Source organism: Culex pipiens, chromosome 2 (genome assembly GCF_016801865.2).
Source record: "Culex pipiens pallens isolate TS chromosome 2, TS_CPP_V2, whole genome shotgun sequence".
Classification (NCBI taxonomy): domain Eukaryota; kingdom Metazoa; phylum Arthropoda; class Insecta; order Diptera; family Culicidae; genus Culex; species Culex pipiens.
Genome location: NC_068938.1, coordinates 222984408 through 223007889, shown reverse-complemented (window position 1 = coordinate 223007889; position 23482 = coordinate 222984408). Strand labels below are relative to the sequence as shown.

The window sequence follows — 23482 nt, the reverse complement described above, 5'->3', positions numbered from 1 at the left end:
CATTTGATCATGGTAAACAAAAACGTAAAAAAATCTCAATTTTAATTTGGAGGTATTTGAAACCTCGGGTAAAACAAATTACTGTTTTAATTAAATAACATCAATTTGATAAAAGCTTACCTAATTGTAATAATTTAATACTCATTAAGCAAGATCTATTCCCAGTTGCTTCAAAAATTAATATTATCAGAAATAATTCTGATATCATAATTTCTGATAATCTGATTAATTATAAATAAACCAAACAATACATTCAATTAAACAAAACCATGTTGAGTTTGTTCATTTATTATTTTTTCAGAGCATTTTCAAAAAACAGTTCAAAAAATTTGAGAAAATGTACAATTCATGTAGGGGAAATATACCCATTTTAATCACACTAAGCCGTTCGACCAATTCTCATCACTTTTTCCGTTTTCCGCTATTAAATCAACATTTTCAGATGTATCAACAATGGAGAGTTGCTTGCTCACTTTTATTTGAGCTACTTATTACTTTGGGAAGTCAACAACACTTTATGAAAGCTGTAATTCATGATCAAAGTGCTGATAGACCGATAATAGAAATAGGCTGAGAAAGGGTATAGTTCCCCTATGAAAAATATTTTTGTGAATAATTTTTGAGTGTTTTCTATACATATCAAAACAAAGAAAAAAAGATCTCTTTGGAGATTTTTGCAGCTCGTTTCAGAAAAATGTGTGTAACTCAATCTAAAATTTTTTTACTTTTTTCTATGTTTTCTACAATGAGTTTTAGTTAATTTCGCACAACTTTCTAGAACAAAGCTAATTGTTTTACCCACATGCTGACGAGATACAGGCTTAGGATCAAGTGTCCCCGGGGATAAAGTGTCTCCACTCTCCCCTATACTTTCGCTTGAATTTCGGGAATTTCCGGAAAATTAACAAATTTCCCGGGAAACGGGAAATATTTATTTTCAGGAAATCCCGGGATTTTTTTTCCCTGGACGGGAAATTGGACGCTCTAGGCCAAACTAGTAAAAACGACCAAATGTTCAAAACAACCAAAATTATCAAAACGGCAAAAACGACCAAAATGGATTACATGACCAAAACTGCCAAAACGATCAAATTACCAAATCGAACATTATGACCAAAAGACCGAATCGACCAAATTGATGAATATTACCATAATGGTCGAAACGGCAAAAATGACAATGACCAAATTGACCAAAATGGATAAAATTACCAAATCGACCAAAATGGCCAAAATTACAAAAATGGATTAATTACCAAGTTGACCATAATAGCCAAAACGACCAATATTACCAAAACAACAAAATTACCAAATCAACAAAATTACCAAATCAACCAAAATAAGCAAAACGATCACCAAAACGAACAAAATAATAAAAATGATCGAAATGGCCGAAAAGATCAAATTGACCAAATCGGCCAAAATAGCCAAAACGACAAAAATAATAGTAGTTTATGCAACAAGTTGCAAGAAGAGGATTTTTTCAGCACAAGTCGTACATTTATCCAACGAGGTTCACCGAGTTGGATAAATACGAAGAGAGCTGAAAAAATCAAGTTTTGCAACGAGTCCCATACAACATTTTTTTGCAATTCCAAAAAACACACTCTGAGTGAAATTTTACGTCAAATTTTCATGTATTTTGTAAATAAATCGTTTAAATCAAAAAAAAATGTTTAAAAGTGTTACTTTTCAGCATTTATTTTGAAAAGTGTTGCTATTCGATTCTGTTATTTTTGGTACAGAAAAGTAGGCTATTTCGTCGTTCAAGAATGACAGGAAAAGTAAGTGGTTTTACGACGGAATTGCAAAAATAAAATTACCATATCGAACAAAATAGATAAAATTACCAAAACGACCAAAATGATCAAAACGATCAAAATAATAAAAATGACCAAAATGGCCGAAACGATCAAAATGACCAAATCGGCCAAAATAGCCTAAACGACCAAAATAACCAAATCGGGCAAAATTATCAAAGCGACCAGAATGGATAAAATTACATAATCGACAAAAATGGGCAAAAACTCTCAAAATTACCAAAACGGCGAAATTACCGGCCAAAATAGCCAACACGACCAAAATGTTCAGAACGACCAAAATGACCAAGTCAGCCAAAATTACCAAAACGACAAAAACGAACAAAATGGCCGAAACGACCTAAACAAACAAATTGATGAAAATTACCAAAATGGTCGAACGACCAAAATGACTTAAACGATCAAAACAAACAAAATTACCAAAATGGCCAAGTCGGACAAAAAGTTGCTTTCTCCCTATAATAAAATTTAAAAAAAATGCTTGAAAGATGAAGAATATTCTAATTTCTAGCCAAGGAAAATGTCATCACCTTTCAAACACGGAGAAAAATATTTTATTTTTTCAATTATTTATTTTCTTTGTCTGAATTCAATCATGATCCATTTTTGCTTTGTATATTACATGTGTTGTTTACTTTTTCATCGTTTTTTTCACTTTATTTTTCAATAATCTTAATTAGTTTGTGTAAAAAATATAAATATACAAAAAAGAACATTTAAACAATTTTCAATATACTCTATGGTTAATCCTCTGTTTATGGTATCAGGAAGTTCCGCCGTGCCGTGCCTTCCGTGTATGGTGATTTCTGTACACGTTGTCTTTCCCGCACTCACGCTCACGCACGCACATTGTGATAAGGGGTGGGGGTGGGAAATGTTTGAACCGAAAAAGTAGGAATAGTCGTTTAAAAGATGTCCGTGCGCGCGGCTCTCACGGGTGACCAACTCTAACTAACCGGAAAGGGTGGGGCACAGCGGTCGCATCCTCATCCTTTCCACTCTCACCAATGCACTGCATCGCGTTCGGGAATCAGGGTTTAATTGTTTTTATCGTGTATTTTTTAAAATTACCTTTTTTCTCTTTGCGTAAAAAGTAGGCTCTCTTACTGGTTTAGTAGTGTGTGTGTTTGTTTGTTTTACAACATAAATAAAGTTTACAGTATTTACAAGCATATCAAACGAAGACAAATCGTTTTCCATTTTAGGGTTGTTTTTCTTTTCTCATGCGAAGGTGTTTTTTCTTTAATCTACGTTAGCGTACGTCTTAAATTTTAGCTGTAATAATTTACTTGTTTGTGTTTAGCTCAAGCTGTGTCCTACCGATCTAGTTTTTGTTGGCTCTAATACGAGATAAACTCTCTGCCAACAGAGCATTCTTTTTGTTTTGTAGTGTTCATGTCCTGGTTTGTTGTTGGGAAATAAGTTCGGTTTCGGTTTTAGCAAGCATGCCTTCATTCAGCTTCTTTTGATTTGTTGTTTTAAAATGTGTACTTGCGATTGTTTGTTTTTTTTCCTGCTACTTTTAAGGGTACAAGCTATTTTGGATTATATTTATTAGAGTTTTTATTTTTCGCAATGCTTTCATATATTATAGCTTTTTTTTAAATTCACTTTAAGTGTTCACGATTTGCCCTTCTTTACCCATGTGTCTCTGTTGTTTTATTTTTTTATACAATCTATTTGTACTATTTTACACGATGTATGCCGAGCTTTTCACCAACATTTCGAGTGTTTTTATTTTATCAACTTTGTTCTGCCTTTTTTTAGGCATTGCTCTGTACACATATTTACAACTGGCGAGAATTTAGTAAGAGTAGTTGTCAATCAGATTTTAGTTTTGCTACAACAGGTGGGTTTCACTGGAGATTTTACTGTCAGGGTTGGGGGGAGGGAGGAGAGATTGTGGAAAGAATATCCTGGAAAGGTGGGAGAAACGAATCAAGAATCGGTAAGCTTGGGTGTATGTTACAAGGTTTGCTCAACTATAATTTATGTATATTATTCTTTGTTTTAAACTATTTTGCATTCGTGCATTTATGCTGTGGTTGTGGTTTTGTATATACGAGTTTTCTATAGTCAATGGTGTGTAAATTGGAGAAACAGAATCGTCACAATCGTTGTGTTCAGCCAAGGTTATACTATTGAAAGTATATTTACAAGATCTCTCTCTCTCTCTCTCTCTCTCTCTCTCACTCTCTTATCTCTCTGCACTGCTCTGCTGTACACGCGCCCTAAGTAGCCTTATACACTAGATTTTTATTACAATTAATAATCTTAGCTTCATCAGATTAATGAATCTACTTCCACAAGAAGTATAGCTTCCTCCTCTCCACTCCGCGTCCTTGCCCTCAGCTCTTACAGCCGCTTCCCTGTAATCACACACAACCACTCAGCCAACCGCGCTTAGCTTTGGAGCTTCCACACCGATGAAGATCAACAAACGACCAGCGTCCTATTCTGCAATCTTGGGTGGTAGTCTCGTGTCCGGTTTTTTTTTGTTCAGGTCACACGTCCAGCAAGGCTGAAATTATCGGTTTACGTTGTATTTTTTGATTTTATTTTACGAAGAACTTAATCTTAGTTCTTAATACGAGGCACTACACATTTTCTTGGATGTTAATACATACCGTTGCAAAGTTTCGTCAACTCTCTTGGCAAATGTAATTCAGCCGATTCCCAGCTTCTGCTTACACTGAAAAAAAAAAGATAAATCAAAATTAAAACTCAACACTTCTCACCTCAACACCCCAACAACCCTACCTGCTTCCTCAGTCGAGCTGGTCGGTTCCATGGTCGTCCCAACGGTGATGTCCCCCGTCTCGTCCTTGCCACCACCGAGTTCCAGCTCCAACTCCAGGCTGAGCTCCTTGCTGATTGAGCTGCTGACGTCGTTGCTACCGAGACTGCTGCTTACGTTGCCACATCCGGGACTGCTACTACTGCTACTGCTCGTGGAGGAACTACAGGTGGCGGCGACCGTCGACGACGTGCACGTCTCGGATCCGGTGGACGGCGTGGCGCTTGTACTGCTGCTGCACGATGCCATCTTCCGCTGGCGATATTCGTTGATAGAGAGCTTACGTTTGGGGGTGATTGGTGCCACCGGTTCCGGAGTGGTCAACGCCGGGTTCAGCCGCGGGTCCGAGCTGGCCGTCTTGGTGAAGATCTTCGGGTAGGCGGTCGCGGACGAGCCCAAAGTCGAGAGGTTTTCCGTCACTTTGGGGGATGCCAGCGACGACAGGAACGAGCTGGTTACGGTTCGTTCGGTGGCGATGGGCGTTCCACTAGCTCCGGTTACACTGGGAACACGTTCCGTACCGAGCGTCGCAAAGCTGGACGGTCGAGTGCTGGAGAATCCCTTCTCGAGCAGGCTGCTGATTTCTGTCGATGGTCGGTACTGGTAGATGCTACTTCCGGGGACGACGTTGGTCGCTGCAACGGCCGATGATGTCGTCACCGGTGCCGGTGGCGATGGTTTGGGATAATCGAGGAATGTACTGCTTGACCGGAAGCTCGTCAGCGACGACAGCGGTTCAGAACCAACTGACAGTGAAGTCAACAGGTTCCGTGCCGCGTTGGACTGGTACGTGCTGGGCGAGTTGAAGTTGATTGGCGGAATGTCCGGCCGAAGCGTCGACAAACTGGTGCGGATCTCCGTGGGGGGATCTCGGTATGCTTCCGCTGTGGAGACCCACGAAGGATGCGAGTAAGATCGACTGAGTGTCGAGACGGAAGTCTCTTCCGATGTTACCACAAGTGGTGCGGGTGGTGGAACTGGTTGTGGCGCGAGTTCTGGCTCCGGTTCCGATGGTACAAACTCAATTGAAGGTTCAACTGGTTCCGATACCACCGGTTCAACATGTTCCGGTTGCACAGGGGAAACAGACACAGGTGGCGTCAAAGAAACTTCCTCTTTAGCAAACGAACTCTGCTTGACCTTGGATTGTCTCTTCGATCCGCCACTTCCCTCTCGGTTCCCCTTTTTGGCCTTCTTGTTCCGTGAAATAAGCGTCATAATGTTCTCCGAGTGGAACGACGCGATGGCCTTCTGCAAATCTTCCAACTCGTTCTTTTCGCACTCCTCTTCCGGAACCTTGCGACTCAACTTATCGCGTCCATTCACCACTTCCGCAGGTTTCACAGGCACCACCACAGCTGGTTCAATCTTTTCAACTTTTGCTGGCGGTTCTTCCTCTTGCACCGTCACCACCGTCGTCGTCTCTTCCATCTCCGTAGAACTCACTTCCATCTGTTCGACCACAACTTCCCCTGCGTCCATCACTTCCTCTTCATGCACCACTTCACTGGACTCCTTCAACTCCGGTTCCACTTCCGGTTCAACCACACTTTCCTCGCGCACCTCCTCAACCTCAGGTTCAGCTACCCTCACCTCCACCTTCACTTCCGCTTCCTCATCCACGTCCGAGTTGGCCACACTGCTGCCGCCACTTCCCGCGAGCGACCCCTTCTCGGGCGTTTCCGCCACCGAACTGCTGTGCTGCGAGTCGGCCGGCGACGGCGGCGCAAACTTGGCCGGACTGCCAATGTACTTTTGGCTGCCCTTGCTGCGCGGGATGCTTCGAACCGACGACGATGGTTGATGTTCGGCGGTCGGATAGCTCACGTCGATGCGAACGTGTTGTTGTTGTTGTTGGGGTTGTTGTTGAGGTTCAGGTTCGACCACTGGGGGTAGGAGCGATGCTGGGACCATTGCGGCTACTGCAGATGCTGGAGGTGGAAGGGGCTCGTAGCTCGGTATGACCTGGGGTCGTGGCGTGTACTCGACGTGAGATTCCTGGTGGTGGATCTGGATCACCGGTGGAGGAACAACTGCTGGAGGGGGTGGTGGCAAAGGCAGGGGATCCGGGTCGGTAAAGTGCAGCGGAGTCAACGCTTGCGCAATCGGGACTATCTTGTACGGGGCGATGCGAGGTTGCTGCTGTTGTACCACCAACGGAGTAACCACCGGTGCCGTTCGGGACAGATCCATGGCGTGCTTCTCCTCGGCGTAGGCCGTCGGCACGGCGTTGCTCCAGTACATGCTCCTGTCGGAGTAGTTGGTCACGCTGGACATCGTCATCGGTGCATGGTTGGCAAAGTCGATCTTTTGCGCCGACAGAATGGGTTGCTGGTGCTGGGTAATCTGCGGGGTCGTCTCCTCCGATGTACAAATGACGCGTCGCTTCTTCAGTGGCGTGGTGAATCCGTTCGGCGGAGGTGGCGAAGACGAGGCCTGTGTCAGTTCGTCCGTCTCCTCCGAGATGGCCTGCCGAAGCCAACGCTTTTTCACCGCGGCACTCTCCGAAACGTTGCTTTGCGGTTGAACGTGACTTGGCTCGACGGGAGTGGTGACGACGGCAGCGGATGCGGCCACAATTGTACTCGCACTACTGGAACCTAGCTCGTCCGGTTGGGGCGAATTTTGGGCGATGAATTCCTCGACCTTCTTCGCTGCGATGCAAATGTTCGCATCGCCAACGTCCACGCCCAGCGGAGTCGTTACCGACGACGGTCGGTAGTCGTGCGATTTGTCCTCGCTCATGTAGCCCGAGTCCTGGTCGGGGGTGATCCTTCGGAACGGAACCGTCGCACTATTTTCCAACACCTGACCGCTGAGCCACTCGCGACTCATGCTCTTCTTGGTTTTCGCCTTCTGGGGAAATTTAAAGTCCTGCTCCGAAGGCGTCAACGAAGATCCCGTCGGCGTCGATCCTGCAACCTGTTCCAACGGGCCGACCGCAGCTTCCACCAGCATGCACACGGAACTGAGCAACGGCAAGTTGGACACGGACGCCGCAGTGTTGTTATTGTTGTTGTTGTTGTTGAGCAGTTCCGGACCTTCACCCGCGATCGGCTTTACATCGTCCCCAAAGTACGACGACTGGGACTGCTCCGCAGACTGCGAAAACGTCAACAGCAGTTCGGCGGCCTTACTCTCGTACGGACGATCGGAACACAGTGACCGCGATGCTTTCTTCGACGACGACGATGACGATTTGGACACTTTCTTCTTGCGACTCTGGTTCGGCGATCCAAAGTGCTGGCTCAACGACTTGCTCTTCTTCTTCTTGCGCTTTTGCTGCGACGAACTGAGCGACCGTTTCTTGGCCGAACTGCAGGGCGTTCCCTCGTCCGGCGTCGACGACGAAACGCTTCTCCGTTTGCCCTCTTTCCGCTGTACTTTGAGCTCTTGCTTGCGCTGCTGCGATTGTTCCATCTTCTCAAACGCCTTCACGATCGCTTCCATTTTGCGTTCCTCGCGGGTCAGCTTCCGGGAGGGCTTCTTCTCCTCTTTGACCGTTGGTGTCGAGGTCGTGGCACCCCCCGCAGGGGCAGCGTCCTTTGAGGAAGGACACTTTTTCTTTCCGCTGCCGCCGCTTCCACCCAGGTGAAGTTGATGATGGGACGCGATCGGTGAGCTGTTGGTACTGTTGCCACTGCTAACGCTGCCTGGGACAAGACCCGTGCAGGACTTGACCGGTGAACCGGGCAAGCTGTCACATAGGTTGGGTTCTTCCTTGACATCTTCGATCAACATGGGTGGTGTAACGGGTCGAGGAGGTTGTTCCTTGAGCGGAGACTCGGGCGTTTGCGGCAACGATTCTTCCTTCTTGACCAGCGGAAGCGGGTCCATGTGGACGGCGTCCGGAACACTAAGTTCCTCCTTAACTTCGTGCTCAATTTTCACCGCAACGGGAGAGGTCGGCGGGGGTGGCGTCGGTATCCGCGAGGGTTGTTGCTCCAGCTTGATTTCGGGTGCCACAACCGGGGACAACGGGGGATACTCGAGCTTGACCGGGGACGATTTCGGCAGCGGCGTCGGCGATGCGGGTGAGAAGTGCGAGTGAAAGAGCTCGTTTTTGAGCGTCTCCGCGCAGAGTAACCGTTGGGCGATTGGAATTGGGGGTGGTGGAGGTGGCGACAGCATGCTGGTCATCGTTGGTGAAGGTGCGGATTCTCGCTTGACCGGGCTGGCCGTTGGAGATTTGATTTTGATCTTGAGCACATCTTCGATGATGTGTTGTTGGTGAAGTTGCTGCTGCTGGTGGATCATTTCCAGATGGCGAGGCTTTTCCTCCGGGTGTTGTTCTCTCAGCGGGGGAGGAGCCACGGGCAACATTGGCATTGGTTGCGGCGATGGTGGTGCCTGCGGGGTCAACTTGGCCGTCGGAATCACCAGTGGAGGTGGACCGGCAGCACTAAGATTGAGCGGGGGTGAGTTCATTGGTGATTTGATCTCGGTGTAGAACCCGGGCCGGTTGTTGAGACCAACGGGACTGACCGGAGGTGGTGGCGTACGGGGAGGCATCACGATCTGCGGCGGATGGTTGGGTTGTGGGGGAGTCGGACTGTACATGTACACCGGAGGTTGGAGTTGCTGCTGCTGCTGCATTGGCGGAGGTTGACTCAACTGCAACGGTTGGTGCGGCATCAATTGAGTTGGACTTTGCTGGTGCATAAAGTGCATCTGTTGAGAGATCATTTGCGACGGAATCTGCTGGGGCTGCTGCTGCTGATGATGCGGTTGATGCATCGGTGATAAGGGCGCGTGGCCACCCATCGGCATCGGTGGCTGATGCGATAAGGATTGTTGCTGCTGCTGCTGTTGATGCTGTTGCTGGACGTACATCAACATTTCGTTGATGCTGTCTCCACTGGATGAAATTGACCTTAGCCGGGTCGAATCGGTATTCGAGCTGGTGGATCGACTGTTTCTTGGCTTCTTGGGCGGTTTCTTCTCACCGTCCGCGAGGGCGCCATTGTTCTTCTTGCTTTTGGACGGCTTTCCAGACGGTGTGAGGGCTGGCATTCCGGAATTGATGGGAGTTGTCGCGGACGCCGCCACAGACGCAGGTGTTTGTGCTATTCCTGGGATTGGTTGTGTGTTGCCAATGTTGGCCAGTGCATCGCCAGGTCCTGGAATGGGCGCTGGTGCCAGAGCTGGCACGGCTGCCGCCGGAGGAAGCAATCCCTCGCTGAGTTGAGCCGAGTACTGGCACTCCTTGATGAGGCCACACGCGCACAGTTTCGTCACGGTCGTGTGCGTTAGTATCACAACTCCGCCTACCCTCTGGATCAGCTGTTCGTCGTGCTTGATCGTGATCTCGGTGTTGGCCTTGATGTTCGAGGTGGACACAATGTACAGATGCACCACACCTTTGTCCACGTTGTGCAAGATTTCCGCGTTTGGCCGGCACGATCTCCGTATGAACCGGGCATCGTTTCCGTACGTTCGGGTGTCCACGCACAACTCCATACCGCCTTGCGTCAACTGGTACAGAAATAGGAACGGTCCGGCGTTTTTATTGTTGCTGAGCTTTCCGTTGGCGGCCATGTTAAACAGGGACTGCAACTGCTTGTGCTGCGACGAGATCATGTACTTGCCACGGATCTCGATGATGGGGGTCTTTGGTTCGATGTCACCGGTGCTGATGAGGATTTTACCTCCGGCGTGTGGCACGGTCGTACACTTTTGCATCAGATTCGTCACCGACGCGGCCGGAATGAGGCGGTCCGAATTGAGCAGTGGATTCTGCGACTGCATCTTGCCAAAGGCCTGTAACCGGGCCCGCAACTCCGGCGAATAGTGGTTAGTGATGGCACGCTCGTAATTGTCGATCCACGTCCGGATCATATTGGACATTTTCTCCGCGTTCTGCTCGGTCGTTTTGACCTTTTTCTTCGACGGCTTCTTCAACTCTTTGCGCTTTCCGTTAAGCCTGTTCAGCGCATTCTCGGCCGTCTTTTTGCTGATCTTTTTCGGCACCGCCGGCACTCCTCCCTCGACCCCGGCCGCTGCCTTGTTCTTCTTCGACCCCGTACCTGCAGGTTTGTTCTTCTTCGCTCCGGCCAGCGCCTTCCCGGTGGTGTACTGATTGGCGCCCTTCCCACCGGTGCCGGTCCCACTCGAGGTCACGGGCACGTTGAGGAGGTTCGTGCTGGTCACGGCCGGATCCGCAACCTGCTGCATTTGTTGTTGCTGCTGCTGCTGCTGCTGTTGTTGTTGCTGTTGCAGATTGTTGTTGGCCAAGAACAGTGACTGCTCCTTGCGCTTCTCCAGCTGCAACATCCGGGCACGGTTCTTGTCCACTGCCCGCGGCTGGCACATTTCACAATTGTACTCGTCCGGAATGTTCATCCGATCGATGCCCATACAGTCAACGTGCTGCCAGGCGCTGCAAAAAAAAAAGAAACAAACAATCAGAAGTGACTCAAAAGCGTCTCCAAAGAAAATACTCACGAGCACTTATCACAGCAAATCATGTAGCCATCGTCATGGGTAAGATCACAGATGCATCGAGTGACGGAATCGTCCTCGCCTTCCCCCTCCGGGGCCGTTTCGGTTTCCTCGCCCAGATCGTTGTCCATGGCGTTAAAGTTGCGCGACCCAGTGCTGATGACCGAGTTGGCGTCGTCGTCCTGCGGCCCCGTTTGCCGCTGGTACATGTAATCGAGACCGCCGCTGCTGTTGGAACCTGCCACAGCCGTAGGTGCCGGAGATATTGATCCTGCCGCCGCAACGACACTGCTCGTGTACGCCGCCAGCGAGCTGAGGCTCATCTGTGTCAACGGAGCCGGGACCGAGGCGGTCGAGGAAATTGTCGTGGCAAGTGACGACGACGGGATCGTTGAACCTCCAGCACTCGACGTGATCGCCGGAGCAGGTGAGCTCGATTTTTGCTTCGACAAGTGCTGGTGTAAGGATGCGGGTGTGATTACGGGCGGGGTAGCGACCGAAGTCGGCGTTTGAACTGGTGGCGCTGCTGTTGCTAACATCGGTGGAGGTTCGGGCGGTTTCAACTCCGGTGGCGGAGCAAAGTAGGTGTGATCCTGCATCACCGCTTGGAGTAAAAAGTACCGTCCGTTGGAGGTGTCCACCGGGGCGGGTCGCACCTCTTCGCCGATGTGGTCGTCGTCAACGCGCGGGTAGCACTTGTAATCCGGAGGATAACCCTCGCGCAGCGGAATGTTGTCCGCGTACGTGATGATCTCCGAGGTGCTGTAAGTGGAGAGGGAAAACACTCTGTTAGACCTTGGGCATATTTTAAGTTGAGTAATTTACCCAAAATAACTTTTTTTTTTTTTTGTAATTTGGCTGAAATAATATGAATAACTTTTATTTCTTTAGAATCAATTTTGCATAATTAGTTCGTCGATACAAATCTCCATACAATGTTGTATGATTAAAATGTTTTGTTTTATGCTGGTTTTATTCTATATTCAGAAAAATAAGAAAAAACACTATTTTTTTCGCTGTTTCCCAAAAAAAGTGCTATTCAAAATTCAAACTCAAAAATTTTAAAATTAAGAAAATAAAAGTGTGTTATTTTTTTAATATGTAAAATTCTAAAGTTCAAAAAAATGCTTGAATTTAGACAATTTTAAATTAAAAAAATATTCAGAATTTTTTTTTTCTCAAAAAAAAATTAATTTGAAAATTTATAAATTCAGGGAAAAAAAAATTATAAATTCAAAGCTACTGTCCAAATTCCGTTTTCGATTTTTTTTTATTTATCCCGTGTTGAGGAGGTCATTTTGAGCATCTTTTTTTCTACGAAAAACTTTACTTCTCTTGTTTTATGTTTTTCTTCTTTAATTTTTCGTATTTTTTTGGATATAAATTTCCAACAAAATAAGCTGAGTCCTTAAATTCCTGAAATTTCTGAAATTCATTTAACTCTTGTAGTTCCAAGAAATCCAGAAATATTTAAGGTTTTAACATTCTAGCAATTCTCAAAAAGCTAAAATTACGGAAATTCCATAAATCTCAAATATTCTTGAAATCTCAGAAGTCTCTAATATTTTTGAAATTACAGGAAACCGATATTTTTTTAAATTACAGAAATTCATGAATTCTTGGAATTGCAATAATTTCTAAAATCCCGTAAATTAATAAAATATTAAATTTTTATAACAATAACTTCTTTTAACATTTGTTGAAAATGAGACATTTATGGAATTATAGGAAATTTGGAAATTACATTTTTTTTAGCTATGGAGTTAAGGGGATTTCTGGAATCAAAGAGTTTAAGAGATTTCTGTTTTTTTTTTTTTTTTTTTAAAGTTAAAAAGGAGATATAAAAAAGTTTAGAAATTTTGAGAATTTTAGGAAATTTAGAATTTGAAAAAAAAATGTAACTTCGTGGTTTTGAAAATTTCTGGAATTTAATGAATTTTATGAGTTTTGGGAGTTTTTAGAAATTCAGGAATTTAGGTTATGTCGTTAATTATTAGATTTGGAATTTTATGAATTTCTGTAACCTTGGAATTTTGGAAACTTTTGTACTTTTAAATTTTAGGAGTTTTGAAAATTTCTGGCAAAAAATATGTAAATTCCGTGAGTATTTTTTTAAAGGTCCAATAAACAAAATTTCATTTTTTTTCCTTTTTTTGGAACACCACTAACAATTTTAAAAGACCCTAAAAAGCTAAATTTGAAAATATTGTTTTTGCAATTCCGTCGTGAAACAATTTACTTTTCCTGTCATTCTTGAGCGACGAAACAGCCTACTTTTCTGTACCAAAAATAACAGAATCGAATAGTAACCCTTTTCAAAACAAATGCTGAAAAGTTCTACTTTTCAGCACTGAAATGGATGCTGAAAAGTTGAACTTTTCAGCACTTGTTAGGAAAAGTTATACTTTTCAACATTTTTTTGATTTAAACGATTCATTGACTCAATGCATAGGCATTTGTCATATAATTTCGTTCAAAGTGTGTTTTTCGGAATTGCAAAAAACGTTGTATGGAACTTGTTGCAAAACTTGATTTTTTCATCACTCGTCGTATTTATCCAACTCGGTGAACCTCGTTGGATAAATGTACGACTCGTGCTGAAAAAATCTTCTTTTTGCAACATGTTGCATAAACTACTATTATAGGACCTTTAAAAAAAAAAACTCTAAATTGGAAGTTTACAACTTAAAAAAAATTAAAATGCAGGAATTTGAAATATTTTGGCAATGGATCAAACTTGACAGTAAACGAAAGGAAATACAGACCTCCTATGGAAAAACGAGGCAATGCTTCCAAAATCCTTTTTTTATAATTTCGCTGCCGGCCAGCGGCCGACCACTTGGAGCAAACACAGGTGTTCCAGTTTAGGTTTTTTTGTAACATTTTTTTTTTTTCGAAAAGTGAGAAAAATTATTTTTTCAGAGTGTAACTTAAGGCAAAATAGCTGTCAAAATTGTACGAACAATGACGCAAAATGGCTTCTTTGGCCATCAAACCAATCTTACCTCGTTGTTCGCCGCCCGTCGCTCTTTTCATCGTAGAACCGCGCATCACTGGGATCGTACACAATGCCTGGGATATTGGTATTACTAACACCTCCCCCACTGCTTCCACTGTTGGTACTGCCCGGAATGAACGTGGCCGGCACACTGCTCGGCGACTGCGGCACACTGTCCGAGCCGTAGAACGTAAACTGCTGCTGGGGTTTGTACTTGGTCGGCTGGTCCGGCGGCGCCGTCTTTTGCGACAAACTCTGCAGTATCCGGGCGGACGTTTCGTCCGTCATCTGCTGCCCGTTGATGATGTAGTGGTCGTCGCGACCACCACCACCGCCACTCGTTGTCGTAATTTGCTGGTTTTGCTGCTGCTGGTGGATTGGCGAGGGTTGGAATTGTTGCGGTCTCGAGGGGGAAGCCGAGTATCGCTGTTGTTGCTGGTAGGGAGTCGGGTTTGAGTCGGTTGGTTGGTAGTTGGATACGCTGTTGTTGCGACCCCGTCCCGAGCCCTTCATCTTAACGGGTGTGATGGCGGTGAAGTTGCCGCCGTCGGCGTTGTTATTGTTGTTTAGGATAGGTGCTCCGTACTTTTTGCCCTTGCCGGTGGTTGACGTGTAACCGGTGACCGTCATCGAGGGTTGGATCTGGTGCGGTGGTGGCGGTGGCGTCGGTTCGCTCATCGGAACCGAGCTTGAGTCGTACGACGGGTTGGCCGGGTAGAGATTGCTGTAGGTGGTTTTGTAGCTACTGCCCGCAAGGGTCGTGGTGGGTGGTTGGGAGGATGGGATCGAGTACGAGTTGTAGTTTTGATAGCGCGTGCTCGTGGTTGAGAGTGGGACGCTGTACGGCGTGCCGATGGGACTCGGGGACTGCGGCGTGACCGATCGCTGGGGAGATTGATGGGGTTGTTGTTGTTGTTGCTGCTGTTGTTGTTGTAGTTGGATTAGTTGATTTTTTGAGGTTTTGTAGACACCTTTGCCTTTGCCGGTGCTTGGAACGGTGGTGATGGGGTACTGCATTGGCTGTTGTTGTTGTTGTTGGGGTGGGTGAGGTGTTGGGTTGTGGTACACCGCTTGAGCCGGGGACGTCGTGTAGATGGACGTTGTCGTACCGGGCTGGCTCTGTTGGAGTGTCCCGTTGGTCGAGCTTTTCACGTAGTATTGTGGGTTGAGTCCGGTGACGGTGCTTTTCGAGTTGTTCCGGACACTCTTCAGGCTGACACTCATTCCTTTGCCAACGGCGGATTTGGGTCCACCGTGGTTGATGGGCGTGTTTTGCATCATTTTCAACGACGTTGACGCGGCTTTGCCCTTGCCGGTGGTGGTCGTTTTGCCGCTGCTGTTGTTGGTACTGCTGACGACGGGAACCGGCGTTGACGCCTTGATGTCCAGACTGGACGACGAGATGGCCGTGCCGGAATCGGCGTACTGTTGAATGGAATATTGTGGCTGGCTGGAGGACGATATCGTCGGGGTGAGCTGCTGCACCCGGCCATTGCTGACGGAAATGGTTGAGTTTGGTATCCTCGTTACCAGCTGTATGCTTCGTGGCACTGTCACTTTTTGCTGCTGCAGCTGAGTCGACAGAATCTGCGTCTGCTGGGCCTGCTGCGTACTCTGCTGCTGTTGGCCGATGTGGTTGAAGGATTTGACCTTCGTAATCGGCACACTGATCAGCTTGTTGGTGCTGATTTTTCCGCTCGACGTGAGCACGTTAAAGTTCTTTCCGCTCGCGTCCACGTAGCTAAAGGTTGAGGGCTGCGAGCCTCCCTTGGACACGAGCTGCACATTGCTGAGCACTTGCACCCGGGAGCTCGTCTGAGACGCGTCCCCGGGGATGATGTTGACCGTGTTCATCTGCGCGCTGCCGTTGTTGCTCGCGCCGGTCGTACTGTTATTGCTGCTGCTGCTGCTGTTGTAGCTGTTGATTAAATTCGAATACTGTAAGGCGCAGTCCCGGGTCAGCTTTATCGTGCCCGCGTTGGACAACTGCTGGAGACCGGCCGCCGCCACCACATCGTTACTGTCCAGGATCTGATTCTCCAGGATGACAATGTTGGGGGCATTGCTGGAATTGTTGTTACCGCTGCTGCTGCTATTACTACTCTTGCTGTTATTATTCGGTGCCGATGTTGAACTTATAGACGACGTTGCAGACATTATTTTCGACTGTAAACTCTCACATTAAAATAATCATCGAACTGAAGAACTGTCTGCAATGGGAAGAGAAGAATAGCCGGTTGTGGTTGTGGCACTTTTAGCACGCGATCTAAACTTGTACTCACCTCTTTCTCACTCTAATCTTCTCTACGCTCGTCGCTCGTAAATCCTGGTAACGACGACGAAATTGCTTCTTTTGTTGAATTGTGCACTTCTGCTGCTGCTGCTGCTGCTGCTGTGGGAGGATCTCCTATGCTATAAAAGTTCAGGTGGCCTTTACTGTTCCAAGCTGGCGATGGCAAAACGGCCATGACAAAGTAGTTCATATCAGGAGATCCTGAAAATCTGCAACGGAAAAGGAAGAGGTTAGTTTGCTGAACTGTGACCTTGGCGTTTGATGTGTGTGAGGAGAGTAAAATAGTAGGGTTAAACAAATACACAAAATGTCCGCTCTTCGCCGGTGTTCGCGGACAATACCCCAACCCAACAGAACCAGCGCCAGAGGAAGAAAACGAAAGACTGCATTCATCACTGCTGGATCTTCTCCCGTGTAAAGGTTCACGTTCAGCCAGAATCGCGACGTTGTTGTTATTTGTGATCTTTCGCGCTCTCTCAACCGACTCTCACTACGAGGCATCATCAGTCGCCGCTCTCCGGAGGTCAACCAGCTCAGCATCTTTTCGCAACATATTCAGTGCGAAAAGGTGCAAAAAAAAAACGACGACGAAGAACTCCAGCGAACGCTGAATGTGTGTGCGTTTATTCAGATGTGGCAGCAAACGTTTTAGCGAGATGAAAAGAGAAACAAGCAGCGAAAAAGGCTTAATTTCACGGCAGTGGCCGCAGGGCATCGGCCATCAGATAGTCACGAAAAATGACACAGAATAATAACAATAATAATTCTATGAATTAGGCGGGGCCTGGAACAACTTCAAACAGAGAGGGGGACGAATGCCAAAATGCTAAAATTGGCTTTGTTTACGTTTCAGTTGGTCGGTTTTGAATCAACCAGCCTACTTTGACGACGACGATGGGGCGGCGGCACCACACACAAAATGGCCTCCCCCCACAGCTATTTGACAGGAGTGCAAGCAACCATCGTTCAACCAGCCTACTAGTGTCAAGTCAGTGCACACAGAATAAAACATGAAATTATTGATCTTTTATTGCTTCATCGCCTTTCTGAAGGGTTGTGCGCGGAGTGGTGGTGCCAAAATTCCCAACACCACCCCAATCCCACACACAATTTTTCTGCACCTCGTATTCTCCAGCAACGCAGGGCAGATAGTGTGTGTGTGATGGTCGTGAAAAAAAAAGCCCCAAGCAAACAAGAGAATAAACAACGACACCAGAATGTGAATAATAAACATGCGCATTCTATCCTTCCTTAAAAATAATTTCATTTCCTGCCACCACCCATCCTCCAATGTACTGAGGAGTGTGTTGTCCCACATCCAAGTAGTCCAAGTTTTCGCTCGGCGCGCGCTCGCTCGCTCGCATACTTGGATTTGCTTTGGTTTAATAGCCCCAAGCTCCAACCAACTACACAACACTACACACATCATCACCGGAGTCCGTCGTCGTCGAATCGAATCGACAGAAAGTGGCAAAAGTGTAATGATAGTGTTGGTGTGCCAAAGTGTTGCGTGCTGCGAGGCTAGAACTCACATCTACATGAGCAGAAGAAGGCACACAACACACAATGCAAAGTAATCAAACTCGGCACAGTGGGTGTGGGCGAATTTGCGCGAGATGTTTTTTTTTTTTCTGACGATAGCTTTTCTCTAATACGGACGTAGAGTTTTAGTACCCTCGTGAAATGCTTTGCTCTTGAAACGTATATTGCGATTCTTGCAATTTCAGAGTAGATCAGAATAATCATAATGAAATAAGTTGCTAGAAGGTCGTTTGCCATGGCAACTTGGACTGAACTTTGCTGAAAGTACTGGTTATTGACGGTGGACAATATCTTCAGAATTGGTATCGCTTCCCTTTTACATAGCTGAGTGACACACGTCTTGCTGGTTTGAGGTATCGCAGGTTACTACACTCCAGTATTTACTCGTAATGATCTTCCATGGTTAACCGACCGATTAACTCTTGCATGATTCCAGATATTCTCGTCGCCAACTGTTTATTCTGCTGATGATTTAGTTTACTGAGACTTATTCGAGCGAGTGTCAGAATCGACCAGGTTACTTCGATAATTGCTAGAATGTTGTTTGATATGTCAACATTACCAACATGTATGTTTTAGTCATGAAACAAATCCGACATCCCCACAGTGCAACATATCTTTGTAGTGGTGCGAGCTCGTCTCCATGTGTGTGCGATGCCAAAGTTCACAGCCTACTGCCACACGAATACACACTTCAAGTCGCCGAAGAGAGCGAGCAAACGAACGAACGAGCCACTAAACATGCAGTAATTGTACACATAACTTGTTCTTGTTTGACAACCTTTCGGTGAAGAGAAAAAAAAGTCTCATATCCTCGCGCACCCCACCTTACCCCTCCCTTCCCCCTACTATTCAAACAGACGAATCAATTTTTCTCCATCGTTGACTGTGTTTTTTCGTGTTGATGTTGCTGTTTTGTGCGGTGCTCCTCGCAGTAGGCCACCACAGCAAAACAGCGCAAAATTTTTAAAATGGATGTGGCGATATTCAATGCAACGGTGCGCCTACTGTGATGATGATGTGACCACCACTTTCCGGAAGCGCACCGGGGCTCGTCGGGTTAGTCAGCCGCGACTGAAACCTCAGAGCGATGGGAGAGAGGGGGGGGATTCAAATTCTCGTCGCAATTTTGACGATGTTATTTTTAAATCGCGAGGAAGCGAGCAGCGAAAAAATTGTAACAAGATAAAAATGAATTCAATTCGGGTGTTTTAATATAAAAATAACACACACCAGCACGAGCGTGGACTGCAAAAGTCCCGAGCGCGACGACGTGTACAGAGGACCAGTTTTCTGCGCTTGTCTTTGTTCTATCGAACACACTTCCTCGCGGTGAGCGTATCTTGTAGGTTTCGTACTTTTGCCCATTTTGCGCTAATCGAAAGCAAAACGAATACACGCGAAAACTCGCGCAAATTGTTGGCGAGAGCCGCACTATGTGTGTATAATGTTGTGGCCAAAGCGAGCTGGGCCGTGTACAGCGTAGCTCGACCAAGAGAAGAGTTTGAGAATCCGATAACGGCAATTAGAGTCGCGGATTTTTTTTTCTGCCTTTCTTTTCCACCCTCTCTGTGTTGTGTTCCCTTCTGGTGCTGCTGCCACAACAGCAACACTCTCTATAGCAGGCGCTGCTCGATTGATTAATCGCGGAAAAGAAAATGTCTGCCGTCGTCCTCCCAGGCCACAGAGACGTATAGTAAAAGACTCTTCCTCGCGATGAAAACAACGACGCGCAGTAGGCTATTATAAAAGAGCGTTCGAAACTGGATTCAAGGCTATCCGTGCGATGAAGTCACACTGGCGCGCACACCAGAACGGCGATGGGTTGCTGCGATAGGCGAAAAACCCAAACACTGTGTTCTTGCCTTCATACAATTCAATTGCGTAATGCACGGCCTGCTACTGAGCTGTAGGGTTCTGTCTGGCGGTGGCTAATGAAGTAGTGCAGTAGAAAAGTTCTGACGTGACAGCAGTTTTATTTGGGATGCATGACAAGACTTCAAAGGAATTCGTATCCGGATGAAACTTGTTTCATTCTGAATTTTCTGCAACATTCGACAATATCCTTTCTTAGGGCTTGCTGTCTTTCAAAATCAACACGGGGTTTCCTACAGGGCACAGGGCGATATAATGTTACTAGTCATGTTCATTCTGATTTTGTCACTATAATAAAAGGAAAACATAGAAAATCATATACTATTTTTGCGATAAGAAACAAATAAAACTTTTAATCTTCTAGCTGTCCTAATCCTGATTAATCAACCTCAAGTCAAAGCCGTCTACATAGTTTGCAAACTAGTCACCGCGTACTATTTTTTTCTTCTAATAATTAATTCAAAATAATAGCAGAAAATGTAGTTCAACTTTAAGTGAATGCTCTTTTATCTGCAATTAAATTTGCCTTTAATAACGCACTTCCCAAACACAGATGTAAACTTCATGTACTTAGAATGTACATAATGTTTAACCCAAACTAACGTTTTCTGAAGCTCTGGAGATGTTTTGTAATTAACTAAACTGACAAAAATTATATTTCCTGACAAACCGTTTTGCTTCCTAAGATCAATAAAAAAAAACAAACGTATGTATAATTTTGAGTGTTCCGAAACCGATATCAAAGTGACCCGTTACAGTCAGATTATAATAATATCTTGTTGTAATGATGTTTTGGTATGAAACAATGAACGAAAGGCGGTTTTCAACATTGAACAGCTTCTCTAAACGATTGCAAAGCCTTCTTCGATTTGCTATTTGACAGCTCCGCTCTGCGGCCATCTTGTTAAATTTTCCTAGTCCCTTTGCTTGTTTGTTTTTTTTTTTTTATCTAACCTGACTTTCACAAACCCAAATTTTCAAACCAAATTCTTCCGCCGATGTGCCCTTCTCGAGTGTTGACATCGATTTTTTTTCTTCTTTTCGTTCGTTCCGCTGCCGCTTTCGGTGATGTGCCATTTTGAGAGGCTGCTGCTGAAATTCTCACGACGATTCTTCCATCATTGAATAACACACCAACACTAGCACAGAAACGAGCCACCATTTCACGAACATACACACACTTTGGCTTTTTTCCCCGTAGCTCGGTCCACGACGGGACGGGTCGGGACAGGGAATAACATGGAAGAAGGCAGCAGCAAAATTGTCGCTGGATTGGCTTTTTTTTCGCTGGCCAACACACCAACACACACGGAACGCTCGGCCCTAGCCTACTCGGATTCGTCCAAAGAGGGGATGTGCTAGGTGTTGAACCCGCGGCGGAGTACACCCAAAATACGGAACGAAAAACGTTCCGGAACTCCGCAACCAGATCGCAGCTCTCCGAAAATCGCGCCGCCAAAGGAAACCAAATATCAAAAATGACGAAATTGCCCCGACGACGAAAAAACAGATTCCTTCCCTCTGTCTCTCTCTCTCTCTCCCTCTACTTACGTTCGCCTACTTTGTCCGGAGCGCTCCTCCGTCGCTGATCGCTCCGGATACTGCTGTCCACCTTGACCGCACTGGGAAACGACGAGTAGCACGGCACTGCTGCCCACTAGGTGGACATTTTTCACTCCGAAAACCCGAGAAAAACGGCCGAAAATCGAGGATTTTGGAATTTTTCGCTTCCGAGCTTCTGCTTCTGCTGCTGGCTGCAATTTACTTTTTTGTCTTCTTCGTCGTCGCAGTCGTCGTCGTCTCGTCTTTTTTTCTCGCTTTTTCGGTACGTTCGTATCGTTGCTATCGTTTCGATTTTTTCGTCATGTCCGGTGCGAAATTATATTTTCAAGCGAGGGCGGTAAAATCGATAGGCCGAGGGGTGTGTCTGGGTGGGTTTGAATTTGACTGTTTTAAAGCAATTTTTTCTTTGTGTGCAAGAAGTTTTTTTTTTCGGCGAAAAAAATCTCTTCAATACTTGGATATTTTGAAAACTAATGATTGCAAAACGACTGGGCAGGTGTAAAATACACTCTAAACCGAGCTTCAAACATTTTTTTCATTCAAATGTTTTCAATGGCTTGTTATTTCAATTTTCATAGTTTTTTTTTTTTTTTTGCGCAACTTTTCTTGACCACGTTTATTTCGTTCCCTGTACTTAGCTTAAAAGACAAAGCGTACACTGAAAGCCCGACCATGGTAATTTTAAGAACATTTGCTAAAAATGCTGCTTATTAAATTAACTGCGGCTTTTTTGTAAAAGTAAACGCAAATATGGTAAAATGAACCATGCTTCCACAAAATTGCATGGTAGCAATTACGAAATCATTATCATTCTCTCCATATTGGAGGGTTAAAATTACCATACCGCTCACGACATAGTAAAACTGACTGCGATAATCAGTCAATCCAAGCACGGAATGTTTTTAGCCAAGATACGTCGGTGCGTGTTCTCAATTTAACCCTACAATATGGTAGCAACTACCATGGTTGGGTTTTCAGTGTACGCCATAACATTTTTCAAAATAAATGAATATTAGTGTTTTTTTTAATATTAATGTAAACGCAACAAAATTTAAAACGACTGTTGGAATATTGTCATTTTCTATTCTCTGTTGGCCAGCAAGGTCCAGGATGCTAACTTAAGGAGGTATTAGACTACACTGAAACCCCGATGGTTTGACACCAACTGATGTCAAACGAACGAACACTACCAAACATTTGTTGTGATAGTATGCGTGAGCGCCGTGTAAAAAGTGACAGTTCGTCCCTTTTTAGTTAAACTTCAACGGGGTACAAACCAGGGGGGTGCTAAAGGCCGCCATCTTGGGTGATTGAGATTGATGACGCGCGCAAACTGCGCACAGTGAAAACAAAAATATTTTTTTATTATTAATTCAATTTTTGTTATAAGAAATACTGTAGTAAAAGTTAAATTACACAGTAGTTTTTAAGTAAAACGTTTCATGTGATAAAAGTACAACTTTAAACGAGGTCATCGGCTCGATGTGTGATTAAAAATCCCAACTTTAGTAGTTTATTTTGCAAATAAATTGATAAAAATCACCTCAAAAACATACACTATCTTTTAAACGTTCATTGCGGTAAAATTTAGAAGCAATTTCTATTGAAAAATGTTAGCAATCTTCATTTTTGTCCATTAAAAATGCAGTATTTAGCGGCTATACTGCCCCTGTTCAAATATATGTACCATAAGCATTTGCTTCACTTTTGATAATGCAGATAAATTTAAAATCTTGTCTGGAGATTTTTTTATCTATTTTTGTTTTGCTCGTTGTGTGTTTTTGAATACACTGAAACCCCGATGTTTTGACACCAACTGTTGTTAAACGAACGGCGTCACGTTTTAGTTTGACACCCCTTTTACACGGAGTTCACACACAGTACTAAACGTTTGTTTTGATGGCACCAACCAACCAACGGGGTACAAAGTGAAAAAGTGTCAAACGAAAAAGTGACTAACCACCGGGGGTTGAGTGTGGTTTCAGGTGTGCACTTTGTTGGAGAGCTATTTACAACTTTCATGCTTGTTGCAAAATCTCTGAAATAAGCATTAAAAAAGGATTTTCAGACTTTAAGATAATGAGAACTTAAGAATTGAGGAATTTTAAAATTGATGAGTTTTGGAATTTAAGAATTGTAACTGGAAGAATGTACGG

The 23482-nt window shown here is 45.2% G+C and overlaps 1 protein-coding gene across 2 annotated transcripts; it reads right to left on the bottom strand.

The window, feature by feature from the left end:
* Window positions 1-2367: 2367 nt before the first annotated feature.
* On the bottom strand, window positions 2368-21554 carry LOC120423707 (uncharacterized). Of its 2 annotated transcripts, none has more exons than XM_039587612.2 (7): window positions 21315-21554; window positions 16336-16555; window positions 14061-16263; window positions 11059-11817; window positions 4578-10993; window positions 4445-4509; window positions 2368-4338 (listed from the first exon to the last, which is right to left on the bottom strand). In XM_039587612.2, exons 3-6 carry the CDS (start codon window positions 16208-16210, stop codon window positions 4505-4507), a joined length of 9330 nt encoding a protein of 3109 aa, XP_039443546.1. In that variant the 5' UTR covers window positions 16211-16263; window positions 16336-16555; window positions 21315-21554; the 3' UTR covers window positions 2368-4338; window positions 4445-4504. The 2 variants fall into 2 exon arrangements, with proteins under 2 accessions (XP_039443546.1, XP_039443547.1); XM_039587613.2 differs by lacking the exon at window positions 21315-21554 and adding an exon at window positions 20718-21283.
* Window positions 21555-23482: the final 1928 nt, after the last annotated feature.

Bases quoted from the DNA above. Each gene is read 5' to 3' on its own strand.
- LOC120423707 (XM_039587612.2), bottom strand. From the start codon at position 16,210: ATGTCTGCAACGTCGTCTATAAGTTCAACATCGGCACCGAATAATAAC. The intron at 11,818-14,060 runs GTAAGATTGGTT...CTCCACTTACAG, and splicing joins GACGGGCGGCGAACAACGAG to CACCTCGGAGATCATCACGT. The intron at 10,994-11,058 runs GTGAGTATTTTC...TTTTTTTTGCAG, and splicing joins ATTTGCTGTGATAAGTGCTC to CGCCTGGCAGCACGTTGACT.